Here is a 19,336-nt window from a genome sequence, read left to right as displayed (position 1 = left end):
CCCCTTGTGGTATGAGTTGGTATAATGTTTTAGGGCTTGAGAAAGAAATATACAATTGATGGTCACTCATAAGATGACACCAGTCCTGCTAGAAAATAACATGCCAGTGTGACTGTACCATATCACCTAACAGTGATTCAAATATGATGAAATCTGAAGTGCTTTCTTAGCCAGATTTTATTTCAGAGCATGACATAAGAGAAAATATTGTAAAACCCTATGAGATCCTCCTCAGTATCCCAGGGTGACTGGCTGGTGACCGGATCCAGTCAAACACATTAGATTGGAGCCAGGCGATGAATTCAGCGACTACAGCCAGCTGTCATCAGCCTCCCTGCCAGATGGTCAGCTCCACAGCACCTGCCATGACCAGCAGCAACGGGGCACTGTGTTTCAGTGCTGACTGGAGCCTTAAACAGAGCACTGATCGGTCATTGCCAGGATTCATCTCTACTGCCATCAACCAGAAATAGAGTCCCCACCGCCCCATAAGTATTGTGCTACAACACTGTACTATATAAATGTCAATGTATATTGAATATAATACGTGTTTTTGTCAAGCAACATTGGATTTATGACAGTAAATGCTCCAGAAAAGCCACCCATTATTTTGACAATGGAATTGTAGGGTTGATATTCTTGGGCTGAATAGTTACCATAGGCAATGTTACAAAGTTCAAGATGATACCCTAATAGTGGCACAGGTTGGAGCAGAATGATAGATCTGGTGCAAGACCACGAATGATACATCACAAAAAGCATTTTCACTCAACATTTTAATTCTCTCTCTGTAAGAGAGCTTGTTAAAAAAACAAAACATTTTAGAGTTAAAAAAGCAAACAGTAATTCTGTACAACCAGGGTCAGGTCATTGTAGTACCCTGGGAAATAGCAGGGGCGTCACAGAGCACCACCATTGGTTAACACAAACTTTTCTACACAGCCCCTTTAAGTGCTTCTGTAGCACATCAGCTGTTTCAAAAACATATCTCTGAATTTCTCCAGTGCAGCAAAGCTTTAAAAGACAGTAAAAACTTCCTGATAAAAAATGAAGAAACTTAAGAAAATAATCAGAGTAGTAACAATATAATATCAGAGTTGTTGCTCTTGGTTGTGTAGGATGAGGTAATATTTCCTATCACCCTGACTGACACACCTTGAGAGGAATGACCTTTGGCTTGGCAAAGTATCAAAACACTCCCCCACACACAATATAGACTGTTAGTCTCACATACAGTAAGTAGATACCCACTAAAGGACAGACTGCTCTGCAGCCTGGAAAAGCAGCCCAGTGGGCCCAGTTCTGTTGTGTTGTATTAGTTGAGCCAGGTGGTGTTGAGCTGAGTCTGGTTCTTGATGCTGGTGTCCATCTTGAGCACCTCTCTGATGGCCATGGTGGCGTAGGTAGAGGGAGGCAGGGAGAACTCCATCCTCAGAGCCCTGTACTTCCCCTCTGGTGGGTGGAGGAGAGATGAGGAGGGAGGGAGGGAGAAAAAGAGTTAGGAGAAACACACTATTAAGGTGAGTGGAAAAGTACCACAGATTGATTAATGCACAGCAACATGATGAAACTAGAACAGACCTTTGTTGAAGACTGGGGGAGGTTGGTCCTCTAGTTTCTCCACATCAGTGTGGACCAGGGAGACACGAGGGTCCTCATAGTTAATCACCTCCCTATAGAAGGAGAGATGATACAAGAAATACAACTCAGGAATGTAGATGAGGAAATATTATACAAGGCAATCACATTATCATGCGCAAGGAAAAAAGGAAGCAATCCTCAGCTCCTTTTTATGTATTTAGAATATGTAACGACAACTCCTCCAATACTATTAGTTAGCTTTTTGCTATAGCTAGCCATGACTGAAAATATTTGTATTAATTGATACTGAGGTGATAGCGAGTGTTACAGACCAGCTGACGTCACTGGGTTTGATGAGGATACGTCGGTAGGCCCCGGCCAGAGAGTAGTCCCTCACCCTGTGCCTCATGTTGTCAATGTCCAGGTTATCTGCACTCAGCATCTCCCTGTAGCCCTTACCCACTGTTACAGAACAGGAGGAAAAAGACACAATAAAATCTGAAACACACACCTCACCCACAGATCTCAACCACATATCTGAATAGAATTGTAAAACAGAATAGAATACTCCAGAGATATCGTTTTTCTTCTTCACCTCTGGTTGTAACACCCAAGACAACAGGATGAGAATGGCGGTGGTGAGGGGACTTTGCCCTGACATGGTGGGAGGATGCAGGGCTCTCTTACCATGGTGAGTGGGGTAGATGACGTCAAACCCTGGTAGGGGCATCACCACGTCTTGGATAGAGTGGGTCTCGGCCTCGGCTGCGGACAGCACGAATGCAGTGCCTGGAGATAAGAGGGTGAATAGGAGGATGTCTACATCACTTGGTTTGAGACCCTACATAGAATGAGCACATTAACTCAGCCCAGTCTAGCAGGTGGTGTAAAGCGCTCTGTTAGATATGGAGTATCACACTTTAGAGCCGTCTGTGAGACAGGCACTCTGGGCTGTGTGCTCAATCACTTCTCTACAGAACATTTATTCAAGAATTTCAGCCACGCGTATCGCCAAATGCGTCGGTGTTGAGTGGTGAATCAGAGATACACCCACAAAACATGAACAGATATGACCCACCTGCCCTAAGCACGAGGTCTCCCTCCACAGCCTTCAGTCCGAAGGCCTCAATGCGTCTGCTGACCATGGTGTTCCACATAAAGCTCTGGTAGCTGTGGATGTACATCAGCCGGTTGTTACGAGGGATCTAGAAGACAAAAGGAGGGCCAACACAGGGAGTTACCTCAGCTATAATAAACCAGAGGAAAACATACTTTTAAAAAAGGTGCACTAACCAGAAATCGCTCCAACATTTCCTGGTTGCTAAAATTAGAATAGTTCGCCTAATTTCAGTTTGTGACAAAACAAGCAAGTATAGTGTAGAGAATCATTGTACCATCTAAACCACTGTGAAATATATTTTCCATAACCAAAAATATTGTATTTTCAGCTGGTGTACAAAACAGGAAGTAATATAAGCAAAAACAAAACATAAGAACAGGAAGCATAAAAATTGCGCACATAGAACAAATTTACCACTAATTAAACTTGCTTTCAATGAGAATGACAGATCTATAACGCATATTTCTATGTGATTTTGGTCGCGTCACCCAAAAAGTTACATACTGCAGCTTTAATGAGTCAAACAAATCAACAGTGGACCCGGGTGGCTATATTTGTTTCTCACCTTTAACAACATTTAATAACAGTCCATTGGAACCAATTAGGGATAAATAAAGAATGTTTGACATTGGCATTTGGCAAGTGTGCGTGAGTACACCCATTACTTCCTGACCAGTTCTAATAGTGCATCTGCCAGTTAGTTTGTAGGAGTAAAAGCGTGCTCAGCTCACCATTGCAAAGGCAGTGATGATGTTCTTCCTGCCGTACATGGAGAGACCTCGGAGCAGCTGTCCCTCCACACAGCGTTTAACAGGCAGCTTCTTCAGTGCTGCTTCTGGGTCCTGGGACTGGGCCCACTCCTCACGGCACTTCACCAGGTAACCTTTCTCCGCTTGACAGAGAGAGAGAGAGAGAGAGAGAGCAGTAAATCAATAAATCATATTCTATTAAACATCCTTTTTACATCTGCAGTTGTCACAAAGGCAACGCCATGGCAGAAACAGTTTAACACGTGCTCTTGCAACAATGTTATCCATTTTAGATTTGTCCATTTGGTAGCGGACATGTATTCGATATAAAGACAAATGAAAGCCAGTAAATGTTTTACCTCCAGGGCGAGGCTTTAGGATCAGATCTATCACTTCATTCCAGTTGCCTTGCAAGATGGCCCTGGTCCAAACAGAGGGACACAACAACAGTCAATCATCTATCCCCTGCCAACCCCATACCCATGGGCCAGTTACCCTATGCACCAAGGGGGTCATGTTTTTACCTGCCGACCCCATACCCAAGTGTGTGTGAGTCCATGTCCTTACTTGCCAACTTGGTGTGTGGGCACGGCGGTGGTGCCAAAGCGCTGCATGCCGTAGTAGTTGATGAAGCCTGTCTCTCTAAGGGAGGTCATGGCCTGTTGGACCTGCTCCTCTGTCCCTGTGATGTTCCTGTGTGGGAGGTAACCAGCCAGGAACAAATAGCAACACGTAGATCAGATTAAATGTTGTTGAGCTATTTTAATTGTTAAATGAATAAATCAGGATTGGAGAGTAGTTTGAGTTACAAAGAATAAGTTAAAGCAAAGAGATTACACACATCGACACGCGCAGCTAGTATCCACTGACCTGATGACCACAGTGAAGTGATTGCCCTGTAGTTCTCCCAGTTTCAGAGGGTGTTTCTTGTAGCAGAAGTTTCCCAGTTTGAAGTTATTGAGGCACTTGTTGAGGTGAGACAGCCTTTCTGCTGTGACCCTGAAGGGACAGAGAACATAGGTTAAGTAATAAGTACGTAATTACAAGTATTCGCTGATAGTAGCAAGCCAACACACTCACTTGAGAACTGCAATCTCCTGCACAGTGATGGCTCTCTTGTCCTTGGTCCCCATGTAGGAGAACACATTGGGCCTCATCCTGGGAAACAGCAGACACACAGTCAGGAGTTGTACAGTTTAGTAGACATTTTGCTTACATATTGTTGGAAAAATGCTATGAGAAACTGTGTGTGTTTTACCTGAGGAACTTGGAGAGCACGTTGATGGCTTCCATGGTATCTCTGTTCTCCTTGTAGAGGACGAAGTGGCAGAAGGCCCCACGGCTCTTAGGCCAGGAGTGTTTCCTGGGGGCTGTCCAGGGAGACAGGAGGACAGGAGTGAGTTGTGGCGATAAAGGCAGAGTATCAGACAGACCGCATCTGTCAGAGAATACACCCTCATCAGTATTCAGGGCTTTGATATGCTTTTCAAACTACTATCTGGCTCCTTTATTCTTTTGTGCGGAGGCAGCTCTGTTAAGGGCCCCAACACGGACAGCAGCAACCACTTCTTTAACAACTGTTTTATGCCAGGAGCATTCTGCATATATGTCCCAAGACGGACGCCTCAGTAATTTAAATGCTGTACTCAAAACACTCAATCCCCATTGCTCTAAACTGAGGTTCTTCTTCCTTAGCCTACACCCTGAAATGAGTAATGACTATTTACCATAGACTGAAAATAGTAGCCATATTGAACAAGCAGGATAATCAGAGTGGTTCTCTGTAGCTCAATTGGTAGTGCATGGCGCTTGTAACGCCAGGGTAGTGGGTTCAATCTCCGGGACCACCCATACGTAAAAATGTATGCACACATGACTGTAAGTCGCTTTGGATAAAAGCGTCTGCTAAATGGCATATTATTATTATTACTTGTGCAGCTTTTTTTTCAGGATCAAATGGGGCTTAAGTGGTGGGCGTGGCGGGGCGTGGCCAATGGTGCGCTCGCTGACCAAACATTTTAGAGGCCCTCCTGTTAGCCACAGTGACTAAATGTAGCTGTTTTAAAGCTAATTTCCTGCAATTCTACACATTTTACCATAAGGCAGAGAGAAACATTTGCAGTTTTAAAGTGAATTTCCTGCAATTCTACACATCTTACCATTGCTTGTGCTATCCAAGTGACTCAAACATAACAAAATCAATGGGGGCCTCATGCCATGACAAAAATACTATAGAATGCATCATTTTGGGAATTTTCGATTCTCCCTGACTGTCCAGCTTTTATTTTGGTGATAGTTAGTTCTCAAAAAATATATGTCCATTATATGTTCTACATACTTTATTTATATCTGTACACTTTTAAATTCTGTTTGGACATAGGCGACCCAAAACAAAAACACTTAGGCGGCCCGCCCAAGACTTTTCTAACTACCAACATCTCAGAGAAAACTCCCAGACAACACCTGTTCAAACACAGAAGTCGGTTTGGTAAACTCCAGCAAGTCCCACAAGACTGATGACGCCATGCCAGACAATGAGCTGACATTTAAATCAGTTGTGAGTTTACCAACATTTAATCCAACTTGTTTTACGGACTGAGGTCTCCTGAAACCTGAGCAGAGTGGACGAGAAAGTCTTACCTGCAGCTGCTTTGACCTCTGTCCACCCAGAGAAGAGCAAAAGGAATAGGATATAAATGATAAAAGAATGTTACTAAAAGACGGTCATGGACCGTTAGACAGACAGACCGGCAGGGGTGGCGAGGTCAGCATGCAGGGTTGGAGTGCCGTTGTGTCTAAACCTTTCTGTGCAGCAGGAGTGTGCCATGGCTATGACAGAGCACCCATTATTTGATGACTACCATGTTGTGCTCTTTTTGTATAGGCCACTAAATTTACAGGAAATTATTCATGTGAAAAATTGCAATGTCTTAACTGATCTTAACAAGCCTGGGGAATTGATTCAGAGGCAAAATATGCCAGTCCAGGTCAAGAGAGACTGCTGATTTGTTGGAGACTTCTAAGGTCTAAAAGTTCACAGACACCTGGATAGAATCAAGATCCATGTGATCCCTCACAGTCCATGGGCCTGGTCAGGATCTTTATTCAGCATCATCATGCAGGTGTGTTGTGTTGACCTCGCACATGCACCTGTTCATTCATGCACCATACATATAATCCCATAGCTACTCAGCTTGGAGAGAACCACATGCAATGAGAGACATGAGGCCAAGCTGAACAAGGGCATGCAGCACAACCCTTTTCCAACCATTCAATGATAACTTTTCCCATTCTGAAATGTAAACTCTTTCTTGAAGTAAGAGACAAACTTGAAAGCGACTTCATTCTGTTCTATGATAGATGTTAGAGATTTCACCCTGCAATAGGAAATAAACCAGAGATAACCCAGAAAATGTCCACTACACCCATCTCCTATTCTCTCCTCTCTCCTGTACCTGCGAGGGCTTTCTGCCCGGCTGCGTGGTAGGCCACGATGAACTTCTTTCCCTCACGCTCCTCTGTCTTGGTCTCCAGTCCAGGGTACAGGGTCTTGACAGCCTTGTGGACCAGCGTCCGCTTCTCTTTTGTGTCATCAGCTACCTGTGTGCATGTGTGTGTAATCAAAACTTAATTGATCTCTAAAGTTTGCCTTTAAGGACTGTGGTCGAATGTAAACATAGCCTCTTAACTAGAATGATACAATGTGAAGATACAATGAAAAGAAACTATCAGTGGTTTTGGTAGAAACGGTGCATGTATTCACCTCTATAGAGACATTTCCCTCTTTGTTCTTGAAGAGTTGTAGCTGCTCCAGCTGTTGTTTCTGCTCCTCTGTGAAAAACTGGGAATCTGGCTGCTCTACCAGGGCCTCCTATTGCAAGACAAGTCCAACATCAGAGTTTAACTTCAGCAATGACTTAGTGATTATATTTCCCTCTAAACTGCAAGACTAAAAAATGTCTACTGATTCATTGTTAGTTCACCTCAGCCTCCTCAGGAACGGAGAGATCATCCAACCGCACTGTCTTGCCTTCTTTGTTGATCTCGTGCACCACAAAGTCAGAGTACCTTAACAAAGACAGAGCAAGAGATGATCTCAGTCATAGCGAAACGCACATAGCAACACACACGCCATGTTCAAATCACTCTTCAGGAGGACCGGGGTCAGGACTAACCTCTCCTTGAGAATGCCTGAGAACCCCTTGTGCTCACTGACAAACTTCAGAATCCCCACGTCCAGCTCTGTGAGGCCATGCTTCATCATCTCTGCAAAGGCCTCTCCTGACCCCAACCCTTCCCCACCCTCCTCTTCCAATGGCTCCGTCTCCTCCCCCTCTGGCTCTTCTCCCTCATCCTGGGGCAGCTTGTGAGAGGGCCCTCCGTTCTTCTCATCCTTCTGGACTCTGGGTCTCTTGGTGCTGTGGTCCACCTCCTCCAATGCAGGGCATACTCTCTTCTCCCCCCCAGGGACAGGGACCAGCATGGGCTCTGCATCGGCCATAGGGACAAAGCTGAGGGGCAAGAGAAGATAACAATGACATTTTAGTAATTTAGCAGACGCTCTTATCCAGAGCGACTTACAATTAGTGAGTGCATACATTTTTCATACTGGCCCCCGTGGGAATCGAACCCACAACCCTTGCGTTGCAAGCACCATGCTCTACCAACTGAGCTACAGGAGGGCCAATGACATGCTGAGTGAATTGGTCAACATCCACACCACTGCTACTAACCACTACTCTTGTAGAATTAAAGGAGACATTAACTTTATTTGAACCAAATCTGTATTTTGGATGTCAATGGCATGTTATAGAAGTGCCCAGACACTTTCTTTGCAATCTCACTTGTTTTTGAGAAACTTACCCCACCAGCGAGATACTTCCTCATGGTCGTTCAGCAGTTACAGGGGCACAGATAAAACATGAACAAAGGCTCCCAAAATACCAAAATATGTCGTCATTTTAGAAACGGCAACACTCACTGTGTCATTACGAACTTTATCCTCAACGTTAAATTAAATTTTGTGCAACTCCAGCGATACTTCTCAGTGTAGCCCACAATCCTTCTACGTGTGTGTATGTGCAGGCTACACGGAGAAGCAGCACAGCTGGATAGGGGAACCTGCTTGATTCGCACAAAATGGAATATAAAGTTGCGGATAAAGTTCAGAATAGTGTTGTCACAATACCAGAATTTTGACTTCAATAATACTCGATACCATGACGATACTCTATATCAAAACAATACCAAAACGATCCCACTACTGCTCTGTTCAATCGTTGGGCATCTTTTGAGTTCAATATCACTACATTCAAAAAAAAATATGTAGACATTTTTCTGAGACAGCATTGCATGCATTAATGAATCAATTATACAATCAATTTGACTTTGTTTTTACAAATCTAACTGCATAACAATGTAATGGAGATCATTTTTTAAATGATAAATCTCTATTTTGATTGACACCAATCAGGCCCACCGAGGACTGGAGTTGCCTATCCCTGCAATAGATCAACTCCAGTCCTCGGGGGCCTGATTGGTATCACACTTTTGAAGAAAAAAAAGTTTGCACTCACTAACTGTAAGTCGCTCTGGATAAGAGCATCTGCAAATGACTAAAATGTAAATATCACACTTTTGCCCCAGCTAACTCACCTGACTCCAATTATCAACTACCGTATTTTCCGCACTATAAGGCGCACCGGAGTATAAGCCGCAGCAGCTAAATTGAATGATATTGAATGATGTGTACATATATAAGCCGCACTGGACTATCAGCCGCAGGTGTTTTAATGTTTAATTACCATATGTAAGGGGTCGTGCACAGAGGGGATTGTCGGGAAAGAGACAAACTGACTCGCTCTCGTTCTCTCTCGTACCACTCTCGGTTCCACTTTTACGCGCTACCTGTCTCACTCTTTTCCGGCCTCCAGCTTTTCCTGCTGGAGCCCGCCGCTTAAAGGTGGGGGGCGCGGACTGGTCATAGAGCCCATAGAGTTAAAGTTGGTGGACTGTAACCTGTAAAATCCATAGATTTAGGAGGTCTTCTAGTGGCCGTTAGCTGTAAAAATCCATAGATTAGCCGCACCGTTATATAAGCCGCAGGGTCGAAAAATTGGGAAAAAGGCGCGGCTTATAGTCCGAAAATTACGGTAATCATGATTTTCAGTTTAGAGCGCAATTTGTTTAATCAGCTGTGTTTGCTAGGGATGGGGAAAAAGAGCGACACCACTCCGGCCCCCAAGGACTGGAGTTGCCAATCCCTGCAATGGATCATCTTTGGGAGAGATGTGAGAGAGAGACCAAATAATTGAATGAATAAAGTTTACGGTGGCAATCAGCTTTGAAATCAGCATATTTAGCGTTATGGTTTGCATATTTTTACAAACAAAGTACTAGGGTAGTGAATTAATATCAGCTTTAGCTGTCAGCTAGCAAGGACAGCTAGCCTATAATAGCTGGAAACCACCTCTATCTTCTTGCATTGTGAAGTGTTCCTGCCTGTGTGGACATTGTTTTGCAAACAGTAATTAACAGCTTCAACATTTCTACATGCGGTGTCGCATTATTCAAGTGTGTTACCTTCTGTGCAGCATGAGTGGGGAGCTAACATGATGCAGCCCGGACTCCCAGTGCAGGCTAGTAATGAGTAAGTGGAGCAGGCACGGTGCACGCTATAATAAGGGGTCGGCTGCACTGATAGACAACCCGTCTCAGCCTCCAGTATCTATGCTGCAATAGTCTATGTGCCAGGGGGCTAGGGTCAGTCAGTTATATCTGGTGTTACCGCCTGGTCGTGCTGCTGCTCCAGTTTCCACTCTTCTACCTGCGGCTATGGAACCCTGACCTGTTCACCGGATGTGCTGCCTTGTCCCAGACCTGCTGTTTTCAACTCTCTCGCTCTACCGCACCTGCTATTTCAACCTCTAAATGCCCGGCTATGAAAAGCCAAGTGACATTTACTCCTGATGTATAGACCTGTTGCAACCTCTACAACCACTGTGATTATTATTTGACCCTGCTGTGATTATTATTTGACCCTGCTGGTCATCTATGAACGTTTGAACATCTTGGAGAAAAATCTGGCCTTAATGGCCATGTACTGTTATAATCTCCACCCGGCACAGCCAGAAGGGGACTGGCCACCCATCAGAGCCTGGTTCCTCTCTAGGTTTCTTCCTTTCTAGGGAGTTTTTCCTAGCCACCGTGCTTCTACATCTGCATTGCTTGCTGTTTGGGGTTTTAGGCTGGGTTTCTGTATAGCACTTTGTGACATCTGCTGATGTAAAAGGGGCTTTATAAATTAATTGGATTGCTTGATTGATTTGACAGAAGTACCGAAAGTAACAAAAATTCTAGTACCGAACCGTTTTTCATATCCAAAAAGCACCAAAGTTACAGTATACTGTGCAACACTAGTTAGGAATAACACAATTTAATCTGTACAACATCTAAAGACCTGCATCACTATACTGAGAGCATTGCCGTTTGTAAGAGGACGTATTTGGGTGTTTTTGGAGCCTTGGTTCACGTTATCTGTGCCCCTGCCGCTGGTGGTGTACATTTCTCAAAAACAAGTGAGATTTCCAAAAAAGTATCTGGGCACTTCTATAACATGCCATTTAATCCAAAAGACAGATTTGGTTCAAATAAAGTGAACTTCTCCTTGAATATTATGGGAGAGTTGTGGTGAACACTTGACTTACAGATTGCAGATAGGGGCCTTAAAGAAAAAGCTGTGTATCTGGCAGATACCTGGTGCTCGGATGTCAGCAGTTAGTAGATGGGGTGTATGGTACCTCAAAGCAACCCAAAGAGAATTCCTGATGGACCTACGGATGTAAACAAGTCACTTTTAGTCAATAATAGGAATACTTTTTTATTTTATGATACTTTTTTTTTACAAAGCATGTCGTTCCAAACAAATATTCTGTGAACGCTAGGTACTGGATTGGCCATATAACCCCCCCGGTTCAGTTTAATTGAACGTTCCACAACGTTTTTCGTACCGGACGCAGCCCAGGTGTAGGTGATTCACTAATCCATCAGTAACGCAAAAACACACTGCTCCTTTTTTGCGCACTGGCCCTCTCCTATCCTATACGCTCCCGACCAACGTAACGTAAAAAATAATTGTATAGTGCACATTTTAAGACTATTTATCTATTATTATCTAGCAGTATGATGATAGCCTGATTGGCTGATTAGGTAACTACAGTAGCTTCTTTGTAAACATGACATGATAAATTATTCTGTTTGGCTATAGCGAATGTCTCTTCCTTGCTGAAACGGTGTAACAACAAATGTTCACACTGTGGCTATGCTGCAACATTGATGGTACCCAGTTCCATCCAACTAGCAGATGGTTCGGAAACGTCTTTAATTTCATGTAAATAGATGCATGCCTCTGTTGTGATGTTCTGTTGTGATGTTATCTTCAACTGGCTAGCTACTAACTAGCTAGCCTGCTAACGATAGCTCATACTAAGTAGAAACATGACTAGTCAAAGGCGCCCACAAATGCTTGACCAGGGAAAAGCTATGCATAGTTACGTGAATGCTATGTGGAAATACTGACATCAAATATTGTAAAATCGGATTTACCTGCTCGTACAGCGGTTTAGTAGAGCGCGCACAGTAAAGTACGCCAGTTTTCCTACACACGTGTGTTTGACTCCGGAAATAGTCACTCCTTGAAACCCGCCCCTATTAATCACTCATTGGCTCAAGGGCCTGTCAATCACAAAGCTCCATGCTAATAGGGTTATAGTATTACTATATTAATTTTAATTTAATTTAATTTTTATATTTATATATATATATGCCATTTAGCAGACGCTTTTATCCAAAGCGACTTACAGTCATGCGTGCAAATGCATGTAACAATATATTTTATTTATGAGTAGCCTATGATTTAGCAGCTTCCACATATTGTTCAATGCCGATACCTCATACTTTATACTTTTAATAGCCTAGTAATAAACTAGGCCTAAAATTAGAAAATGTAGGTTAATCCCAGTTAACCAATCCCAGATAGGCCTATTCTCATTCAACATTTATTTGAGAAATAGGCCTATTTGTAGGAAAATTGTTGTTCAGGGTCAGAGATAGGGATGTTTGTGTTCCAGGGTGAGATAATAACGGATTACGTTTGCCATATGACTCACCATGGCTACGGATTATGGGGTGCCACAACAGATTAATTTCCAAACCCATTCACCTAACCAGCTAGGCCTATCTGACCATGTCTGGGCACCATTTGAGCATAGTCAGTCCTCCAGTAGCTTAGCCTTAACAGTTCTCCACATTGGATCGGATCCTAAAAGATGGAAACTCTGACAGAAAAGTAAACCAACGTGTCAATAAAATGTCTTGCAAAAATATCAAATAGGGTGGATATTTTAGCTGGAGACTTTCCCTTGCTCATAATATGACCCAGTTAGCCTATATGCCTAATAACTAATAGTGCTTTGAGGTGGTGATATATGGATGCAGGCAGGGGGAATCCTTTCAAGTTAAAGACATCAGAGACAATACATTGGGATAGTCTAATAATTTTGACAGGAGTCAGTCTTTCTGCCAGTTGTGCGCGACCATGTAGCATAGAACTCCAGTGCCTAAACGCGCCTCCTCCTCCTAACGACAGAGGGAGTGCGCGTTCTCCGGAGGGAAGGCTGGATAGCGAGAGATCCCGGCTGCTGGCGCTGAGCTGCCGCTGCTGCTGAGGGGAAGGAGGAAAACATCATGAGCTCCAGGAAAGGTATGGAAATCTCTTTTATTCTTCAAATATTCTGCATCCCGGACAGCTTCTGTTGGTTTTGGTTAGAAGTCTTGAAATTATGCGCGTGCGGGGTTTCCAACCTTTTTAGTCAACGATGCTTGGACGGGCCAGCTATAGCTCGAGACTGATGTGTTGTTCTTTCTCCCTGTCCCCTTCTCACTCCCTCACCGTGCTCGGACCTCGGTCCTACCTCTGCATAAATCTAATCTCTTAGTGATGGCCATCCAGGCCCGAAAGAGAAGGCCGAAGGGGAAAAAAGACAAGGCAGCCCATGGAAAGAGGTAAGCAGGGCGGCGGTCGGGGAGAGGACTGGACTTGGAATATTGGTTGTGCGTGCTGTGCTCGTTTGTTGTGTTTTGTTTAAGTGACAGCGGTTATAAGGCTTCCCATACAACGTCAGCCAGCCGGCTATCACTGTTGACAGTGTCTGGCTGAGTGGCTGGTGTGAAGGCGACATATGGGGGAGAGTCTGTTTTTGCGCACGTATGGCACAACGTACACACACAAGCATACTGCGAGGGCGATGGTGCAGGTGCTGGCGGGAACTGGAGCTCTGCCTGGCTCTGCGGCTCGCGTCCAGCTCTTCTGGGCGGTCCAATTGTGGGGTGTTGGAAGTTGCTATTGGCAACGTATCTCGGGCCAGTGTGTGTGGATAGGTCGATGAATATCATATATCGTGCCCGGAGTGGAGTTTTGCCCATATAGGAAATGAATTGCATGCTGAAGTTGTAGATCGCAATAAACCAGCAATGACTGTCTCTCTGTCTGTGAACATGTTAAATGCTGAAAGCGTCTTTGTATCGGCTGCTTCAGCTGGGGCTGAGAGACTGAGCCTTGACTTGACTTGGTTGGGGGTTGCAAATAAGATCTGACAGATGTGACAGGCATCCTTGGCCTCATTGCAGTAATGAAAGAGACAGCTAAGCATGAATAGCATCGTCGGCTTATAGGCGCTATTTGTGAATCGCACCGGGTCTGTGGCTGCTATATGATGTAACAGTGCCTATATGGAGTGTGTATAGAGGGAGTTATACTAGAGTGAATGAGATCTCTGTGGATTTTGGGTGTGTGAGTGCTGTCTATTGCATGGTGCATGAGCCGGTCATGACGGAGTGCAGTGTTGGTGTGCGCGCGGCGGCGCAGTGGCTCTGTAAAGTGCATGCGAATTGGTCTGGAGAGAGAGGAGCCGACTTCATGGCATAATGCTATTGGACCGACGTCACCGGTGTAGTCACTGCATCAATTAGGTGATACCATACCAAGGTTCTGCCCACACACGCGCAGCTATGGAAGGTGCTGGAATGGTCTATCTGTTGCTTCAGGGTACGTTCACCAAATTAGTCCACATCACTCACAAACATGTCAAATATACATTTATTTAAGCTCAGTGTTTTTTTCTTGCCATTAATTGAATGATGTTAGAAATGTCTCCTGCAACTATGTCTCTTATTATCATGCAGCTAATAATGGATCTATTACAATGTATCAATTTCAGTTGATTCAAATGGGGGATATTGACATCATGTGACTTGAAATTGTTGTGAAAGTGAAATGGACAAATTAAACTGTAACATCCTCTATTGTTCTGGCCTTTACCACCTTCAAAGGTCATAGCTATGTGTTTGTTAAAGGCCCATGCTTGGCTGCTGCTGTGAACAATCTCTCTGTAGAGACACGCTTTGAGCTGGAGTGGAAACCACAGCAAGCACACCCACAGCATGTTCTCAGATGACATCATAGCAATAGTCAGGCAACAAGTTGGCCTTCCTGTCCATTCATTATCTCTGTGTGTGTGTGTGTGCTCGTCCATATGAGCATATGCGTGGCCACGTGTGTGTGCTGTTTTGTGTATGGGTAGGCCCTTCAGGAGAAGTAGGTCTACCTGTCTATTGCTACAGACACATTCAACTTTTCATCCAACTTTTGCTTATTTTGTGGTGTACAGTCAGTCAGTAACTTAGTAATGGGATCCTATCACTCTTTCACCAACTCATGCACACTATCACGACTCAGGATATGACCCAGATGCAGACACAGGAGGCAGATAGTACGATTCTCAGAATATTTATTATAACAAGGGGCAGGCAAAGGGCAGGTTGAGGGCAGGCAGATGTTCGTAATCCAAGGCGGGGTGGACACACACAGGCTACATGCTCACACTTATCCTGGACATGACTGCCTGGGGACTGAGCCTTAAATGAGTCATAGATCAATCTTTCATTGTACAGCTTCAATTCTGCCAGAATTATTACATGGTGCTTATATGTTTCTAGTTTGTGTTACACTTCGGACTTTTTAAATACATTATCAGATAGATTTGTAGGTAAACACATTGAAATGAATGATGGCTAAACCTCCCTTCGACCTAGAGCTATTGTTCTAGATTACTCAGTCCTCTCAATTCTGAGTTGATTAATTCTGCTAGCATTAGTTCAGAACCATTAGAGCAGGGGTGTCAAACATACAAACTCAATATACTTTAAAATAACCAAAACCCAATCGAAACTGTGTAGAAATGATAATGGACCTACATTAGCTCCTCCTGTAGCTCAGTTGGTAGAGCATGGCGCTTGCAACGCCAGGGTTGTGGGTTCGATTCCCATGGGGGGCCAGTATGAAAAATGTTTTCACTCACTAACTGTAAGTCGCTCTGGATAAGAGCGTCTGCTAAATGACTAAAATGTAAAACATTTATACATTTTCTTGACTGTGTCCAGCTCACTAATAATCACCTAAATGAAAGCTAGACAGTCAGGGAACATAGAACATTCAAAAAATGATGGATGGAGGACTATTTTTTGGGCACATTTTGTCAGCGAGGATATATAACAAATGTTCAACCTTGTTGAAGACCGAATGAGTTTAATACCCCTGCACTAGAGTTTCAATAACATTATCATAACTCTGTATGGACCACAGTGCCTGTGTTGTTAGTTATACCATAGCTCCTATAGATATTCCAGTCTCAATGCTAACAGTGTGTGTCGTATAAATCTGCTCTCTGTGTATTGCTGGAATGTAGATCCCTGTATGAGCCAATGCAGTCTGATTGATGTTGCTACACATTGCACTGTAAACTGTATAGATTTTTGTCTTGCCTTTCGCCAGCTGATTGAAGATGGGAGCAGGCTGGCGAACAGCACTGTGTGTGGTTCAATGGAGTGAGGCAGCCAGGTAGCAGAATGTTCTCAGGAATTCAAAACAACATTTTATTTCTGTAGTAGCTGGTTACTGTTGCTGCAGCTTACAACTCCCATCAGGCCCCAAATTTGAGAGACCAAATTATTTAAGCCTAATTATGATTATAGCTTGGAGTTAAGTTAAATATATAAATGGTTATGGATAATGGTTATGATACATAACATGACTATGTTGTGGTGGTTCTTCTATGGAAATCAGAGGACTAGGTTCAGGCTTCAAGGTTGTCAGAGCTCAGACCTCAGCATAACCACTGACTTAATGAATTAATTGAATTGATTCCCAGAGGGGATCACTTAGTGACGGTGAAGAGCCAATACACCAGACCAGACCAGACCTGGTTAGCTCTACTGAATGGGCATCACTTACCTGGTGTTTAGATGCCCTTGTTTACCGTTTGTTTGTGTGTATCTCAAATTCTCAATGCTAGCGATGAGGGTGGTACCATATAGGCTGTATCAGAATGTCTCTGGTGGACCTGATAGCCACAGCCTAGCAGAGCACACCATGTGAGCCTCATGCACTGTAATTCAGTGAAGAGGGAGGGAGGGACTGCCTGGCCCTGGATAGCAGTGGAGAAGAGAGGAGGAGACAGCGGAGGAAGACCAATGAGAGCGATGGAGAGGGAGAGTTAAGCGGAAGGGATAGATGAAACGGGTGTCAGAGTAGTCTGTGCTGTATCGGACTCAGGATGACATGCACACAGATCATCCTGCTGTATTTGAGTGTGTGTGTATTTGTGTGGTTGTTGGTGCGGCCATGTTTTTCCACTGTTGCAAAATGTGTCATGACAAGTCAAACCTGCAGCACCAGTTCCCCTTCTGGTCTGGAGAAACAGCTGCAACAAGGCTGTGTTTGAGTTGAATTCAGTCAGAACCATGAAGGTGCTAAAACAAAGCCCATAATCCACACACACCCACTCACTTCCATGCTTGTTTTGGTAACATGACATTTATAGTAAGCACAAGTAAGCCTACTCTGGTAGTTAAGAGCAACTCTCAAAATGATAAGTTCTGATGGGAGCCACTTAACACGAATCCTTAGTCATGTCATTATGCTGTTATTAGTTAGCTTGACAGGCAGCTAGCTAACCAGCTAAACCATAGCCCAATGCAGACTGTTTCAAATAAGTAGTCATGAGATAAGATCAGTTGTTATTACTGTTTGACATCTTTTAGCTCACAATGATGACTGTATAACGATTGGGTAGGCTATACGAAAGCTGTATACTAATAGTGAGAAAGCATCTGTTTTGGAGTATGCCCCGTATAGAATAGCTAAGCTATCACTCTCACACAGATATTGATAATAAGGTCCCAGTGTGTGATATGCTCTTCCTGTGGGTTCTCCCAGGGAGGACACAGTAAAGGAGTAGGGCAGATTGACTGGAAGCTAATTGAATGAGGAAGTAGGCCATTGCACCACCAATGGATTAGGTACCAGGAGTTGTTTTAGGTAGGCCTATCGGTATTTAAGTGTAGCGTGCTGAAGAGGGTCCACCTATTCTACACTTGTTTTGAAGTGATTTTGCGTTGATTTATGCATGATTATTTAGAGCATGTTAAAAGGGGTTCTCCAGCTCATATCGCTTTCTAATCAATAATAATAATGGTCAACTGTAAAAGTAGACTAACCTATATTTTGGTTGCTGATTATCAGATTACTGCCAAATCCATAAAACAAGGAAGGCCCAGATTTGGTTGAACTAGCGGCTAGCCTATCCATTTAATCCATATTAAGGCCTACTGATTAGGACTGGCACAATGTTCTCCTCAGGATTTGGTGGTGGGTTTTGAGAAATGTTTTCATGTACTGTAGTTGGTGCTTGGTAAGATAGACAGGATTCCGGCACTGTAAAACTACAGCGATGAGACACAAGTATCATCATGCATGGGTAAATAAGATGTTGTACAGGAGGTTTAACCTACATTTGATCTGCCTGTGGGTCTCTCATAACATCTATGAGCTGCAGTCCAGTTCCAGCCAGGGTCTGGCTGGCCAGACCATCGAGGCAAAAGAGAGGCATTAGAGCATTTCATTCTGTGTTCATATTCACTCACAGAGGATCACAGAGCCAGTGAGGGGAAAGAACCTAAGAAGCCTCTCTCGGCAGCCCCCTGCTGGAGATGAAAGGTGAAGCAGTGAGAGTTTGTTGGAAAATGTGGAAAGGGGGTTTAATAATTGTGTTCATTTAGTTGACCAGGTTTGGTATTTTACAGAGCTGCAGGAGGGACCCCCTCAAGTCTTATAGAAGTGGCCCCCAAATGTACCTCTCCCCATAGCACAGTTGTTCTCTCCCTCTTATATTGTTTAATATAGGTACATTTTCTCCTCCATTTTTCTCTATTCATCCTCCTCTCTTTTATAAGTGAGGCCCCATATCTGATCATGAGTTTCTGATATTCTGAGAAGAGCTGGAAATAGAAAATGCCTAAGGCTTGTGTGTGAGAGAAAGAACAAGAGATGTTGTGCCTCATACACTGTGTGATCAGAACCAAGGTGTCTGCCAACAACCCAGGCATAGTGAGGGAAGTGTTGTGTTATGTGTAGTCCTGTACGGCCATATCTGACCTAGTCAGTGGGTTAGTGTTACACTCTCCCCTCCACTAATACTTTGATCATGTGCGTGTGTGCACGCATGTGTGTGTGATTGTGTGGGCAGGTGTCTGTTCTTATTGCATTCAGGGATTAACCAGCAGCTAAACCTACCTGCCAATAATACTATTAATGGGTGTGTCTCTCCTCTATTTGGCTCAAATAACCTGATAATAATAATCACATCACACAATTTTGATGTATTATCAATGATATAGCAGCTAGTTAGTATTGATACACTATATATACAAAAGTATGTGGACACCCCTTCTAATTAGTGGATTAGGCTATTTCAGCCACACCCGTTGCTGA

General features: G+C 43.8%; 2 protein-coding genes across 7 annotated transcripts in view; one reads left to right on the top strand and one right to left on the bottom strand.

The window, feature by feature from the left end:
* Window positions 1-759: 759 nt before the first annotated feature.
* On the bottom strand, window positions 760-12,130 carry LOC121531734 (pseudouridylate synthase 7 homolog). Of its 4 annotated transcripts, none has more exons than XM_045227076.1 (18): window positions 12,055-12,130; window positions 11,206-11,282; window positions 7,626-7,961; window positions 7,434-7,518; window positions 7,214-7,321; window positions 6,906-7,050; window positions 6,091-6,108; window positions 4,709-4,820; window positions 4,531-4,608; window positions 4,321-4,449; window positions 4,018-4,143; window positions 3,810-3,871; window positions 3,433-3,593; window positions 2,660-2,786; window positions 2,269-2,370; window positions 1,914-2,043; window positions 1,582-1,673; window positions 760-1,452 (listed from the first exon to the last, which is right to left on the bottom strand). In XM_045227076.1, the coding sequence occupies exons 3-18, from the start codon at window positions 7,949-7,951 to the stop codon at window positions 1,316-1,318; spliced, it is 1,938 nt and encodes a 645-aa protein (XP_045083011.1). In that variant the 5' UTR covers window positions 7,952-7,961; window positions 11,206-11,282; window positions 12,055-12,130; the 3' UTR covers window positions 760-1,315. The 4 variants fall into 4 exon arrangements, with proteins under 4 accessions (XP_045083011.1, XP_045083010.1, XP_045083013.1 ...); XM_045227075.1 differs by having other exon boundaries at window positions 11,157-11,282; window positions 12,055-12,124; XM_045227078.1 differs by lacking the exon at window positions 6,091-6,108 and having other exon boundaries at window positions 11,157-11,282; window positions 12,055-12,124.
* A 989-nt stretch (window positions 12,131-13,119) lies between these two features.
* The window catches only part of LOC121531733 (SRSF protein kinase 2), a 74,468-nt gene continuing 68,251 nt past the window's right edge, over window positions 13,120-19,336 (top strand). For all 3 annotated transcript variants that reach the window (XM_041837143.1, XM_041837140.1, XM_041837142.1), the window contains exons 1-2: window positions 13,120-13,210; window positions 13,446-13,512. In XM_041837143.1, the coding sequence (XP_041693077.1) occupies window positions 13,195-13,210; window positions 13,446-13,512 (83 nt within the window). In that variant the 5' untranslated portion in view covers window positions 13,120-13,194. The remainder of the gene's footprint in view (window positions 13,211-13,445; window positions 13,513-19,336) is intronic.

Source organism: Coregonus clupeaformis, chromosome 19 (genome assembly GCF_020615455.1).
Source record: "Coregonus clupeaformis isolate EN_2021a chromosome 19, ASM2061545v1, whole genome shotgun sequence".
Classification (NCBI taxonomy): Eukaryota; Metazoa; Chordata; class Actinopteri; order Salmoniformes; family Salmonidae; genus Coregonus; species Coregonus clupeaformis.
This window is presented reverse-complemented; position numbering and strand designations above follow the sequence as displayed.

Bases quoted from the DNA above. Each gene is read 5' to 3' on its own strand.
- LOC121531734 (XM_045227076.1), bottom strand. From the start codon at position 7,951: ATGGCCGATGCAGAGCCCATGCTGGTCCCTGTCCCTGGGGGGGAGAAG. The intron at 4,609-4,708 runs GTAAAACACACA...GCTGTTTCCCAG, and splicing joins GTGCTCTCCAAGTTCCTCAG to GATGAGGCCCAATGTGTTCT. The intron at 2,787-3,432 runs GTGAGCTGAGCA...TTTGTCTTCTAG, and splicing joins TCATCACTGCCTTTGCAATG to ATCCCTCGTAACAACCGGCT.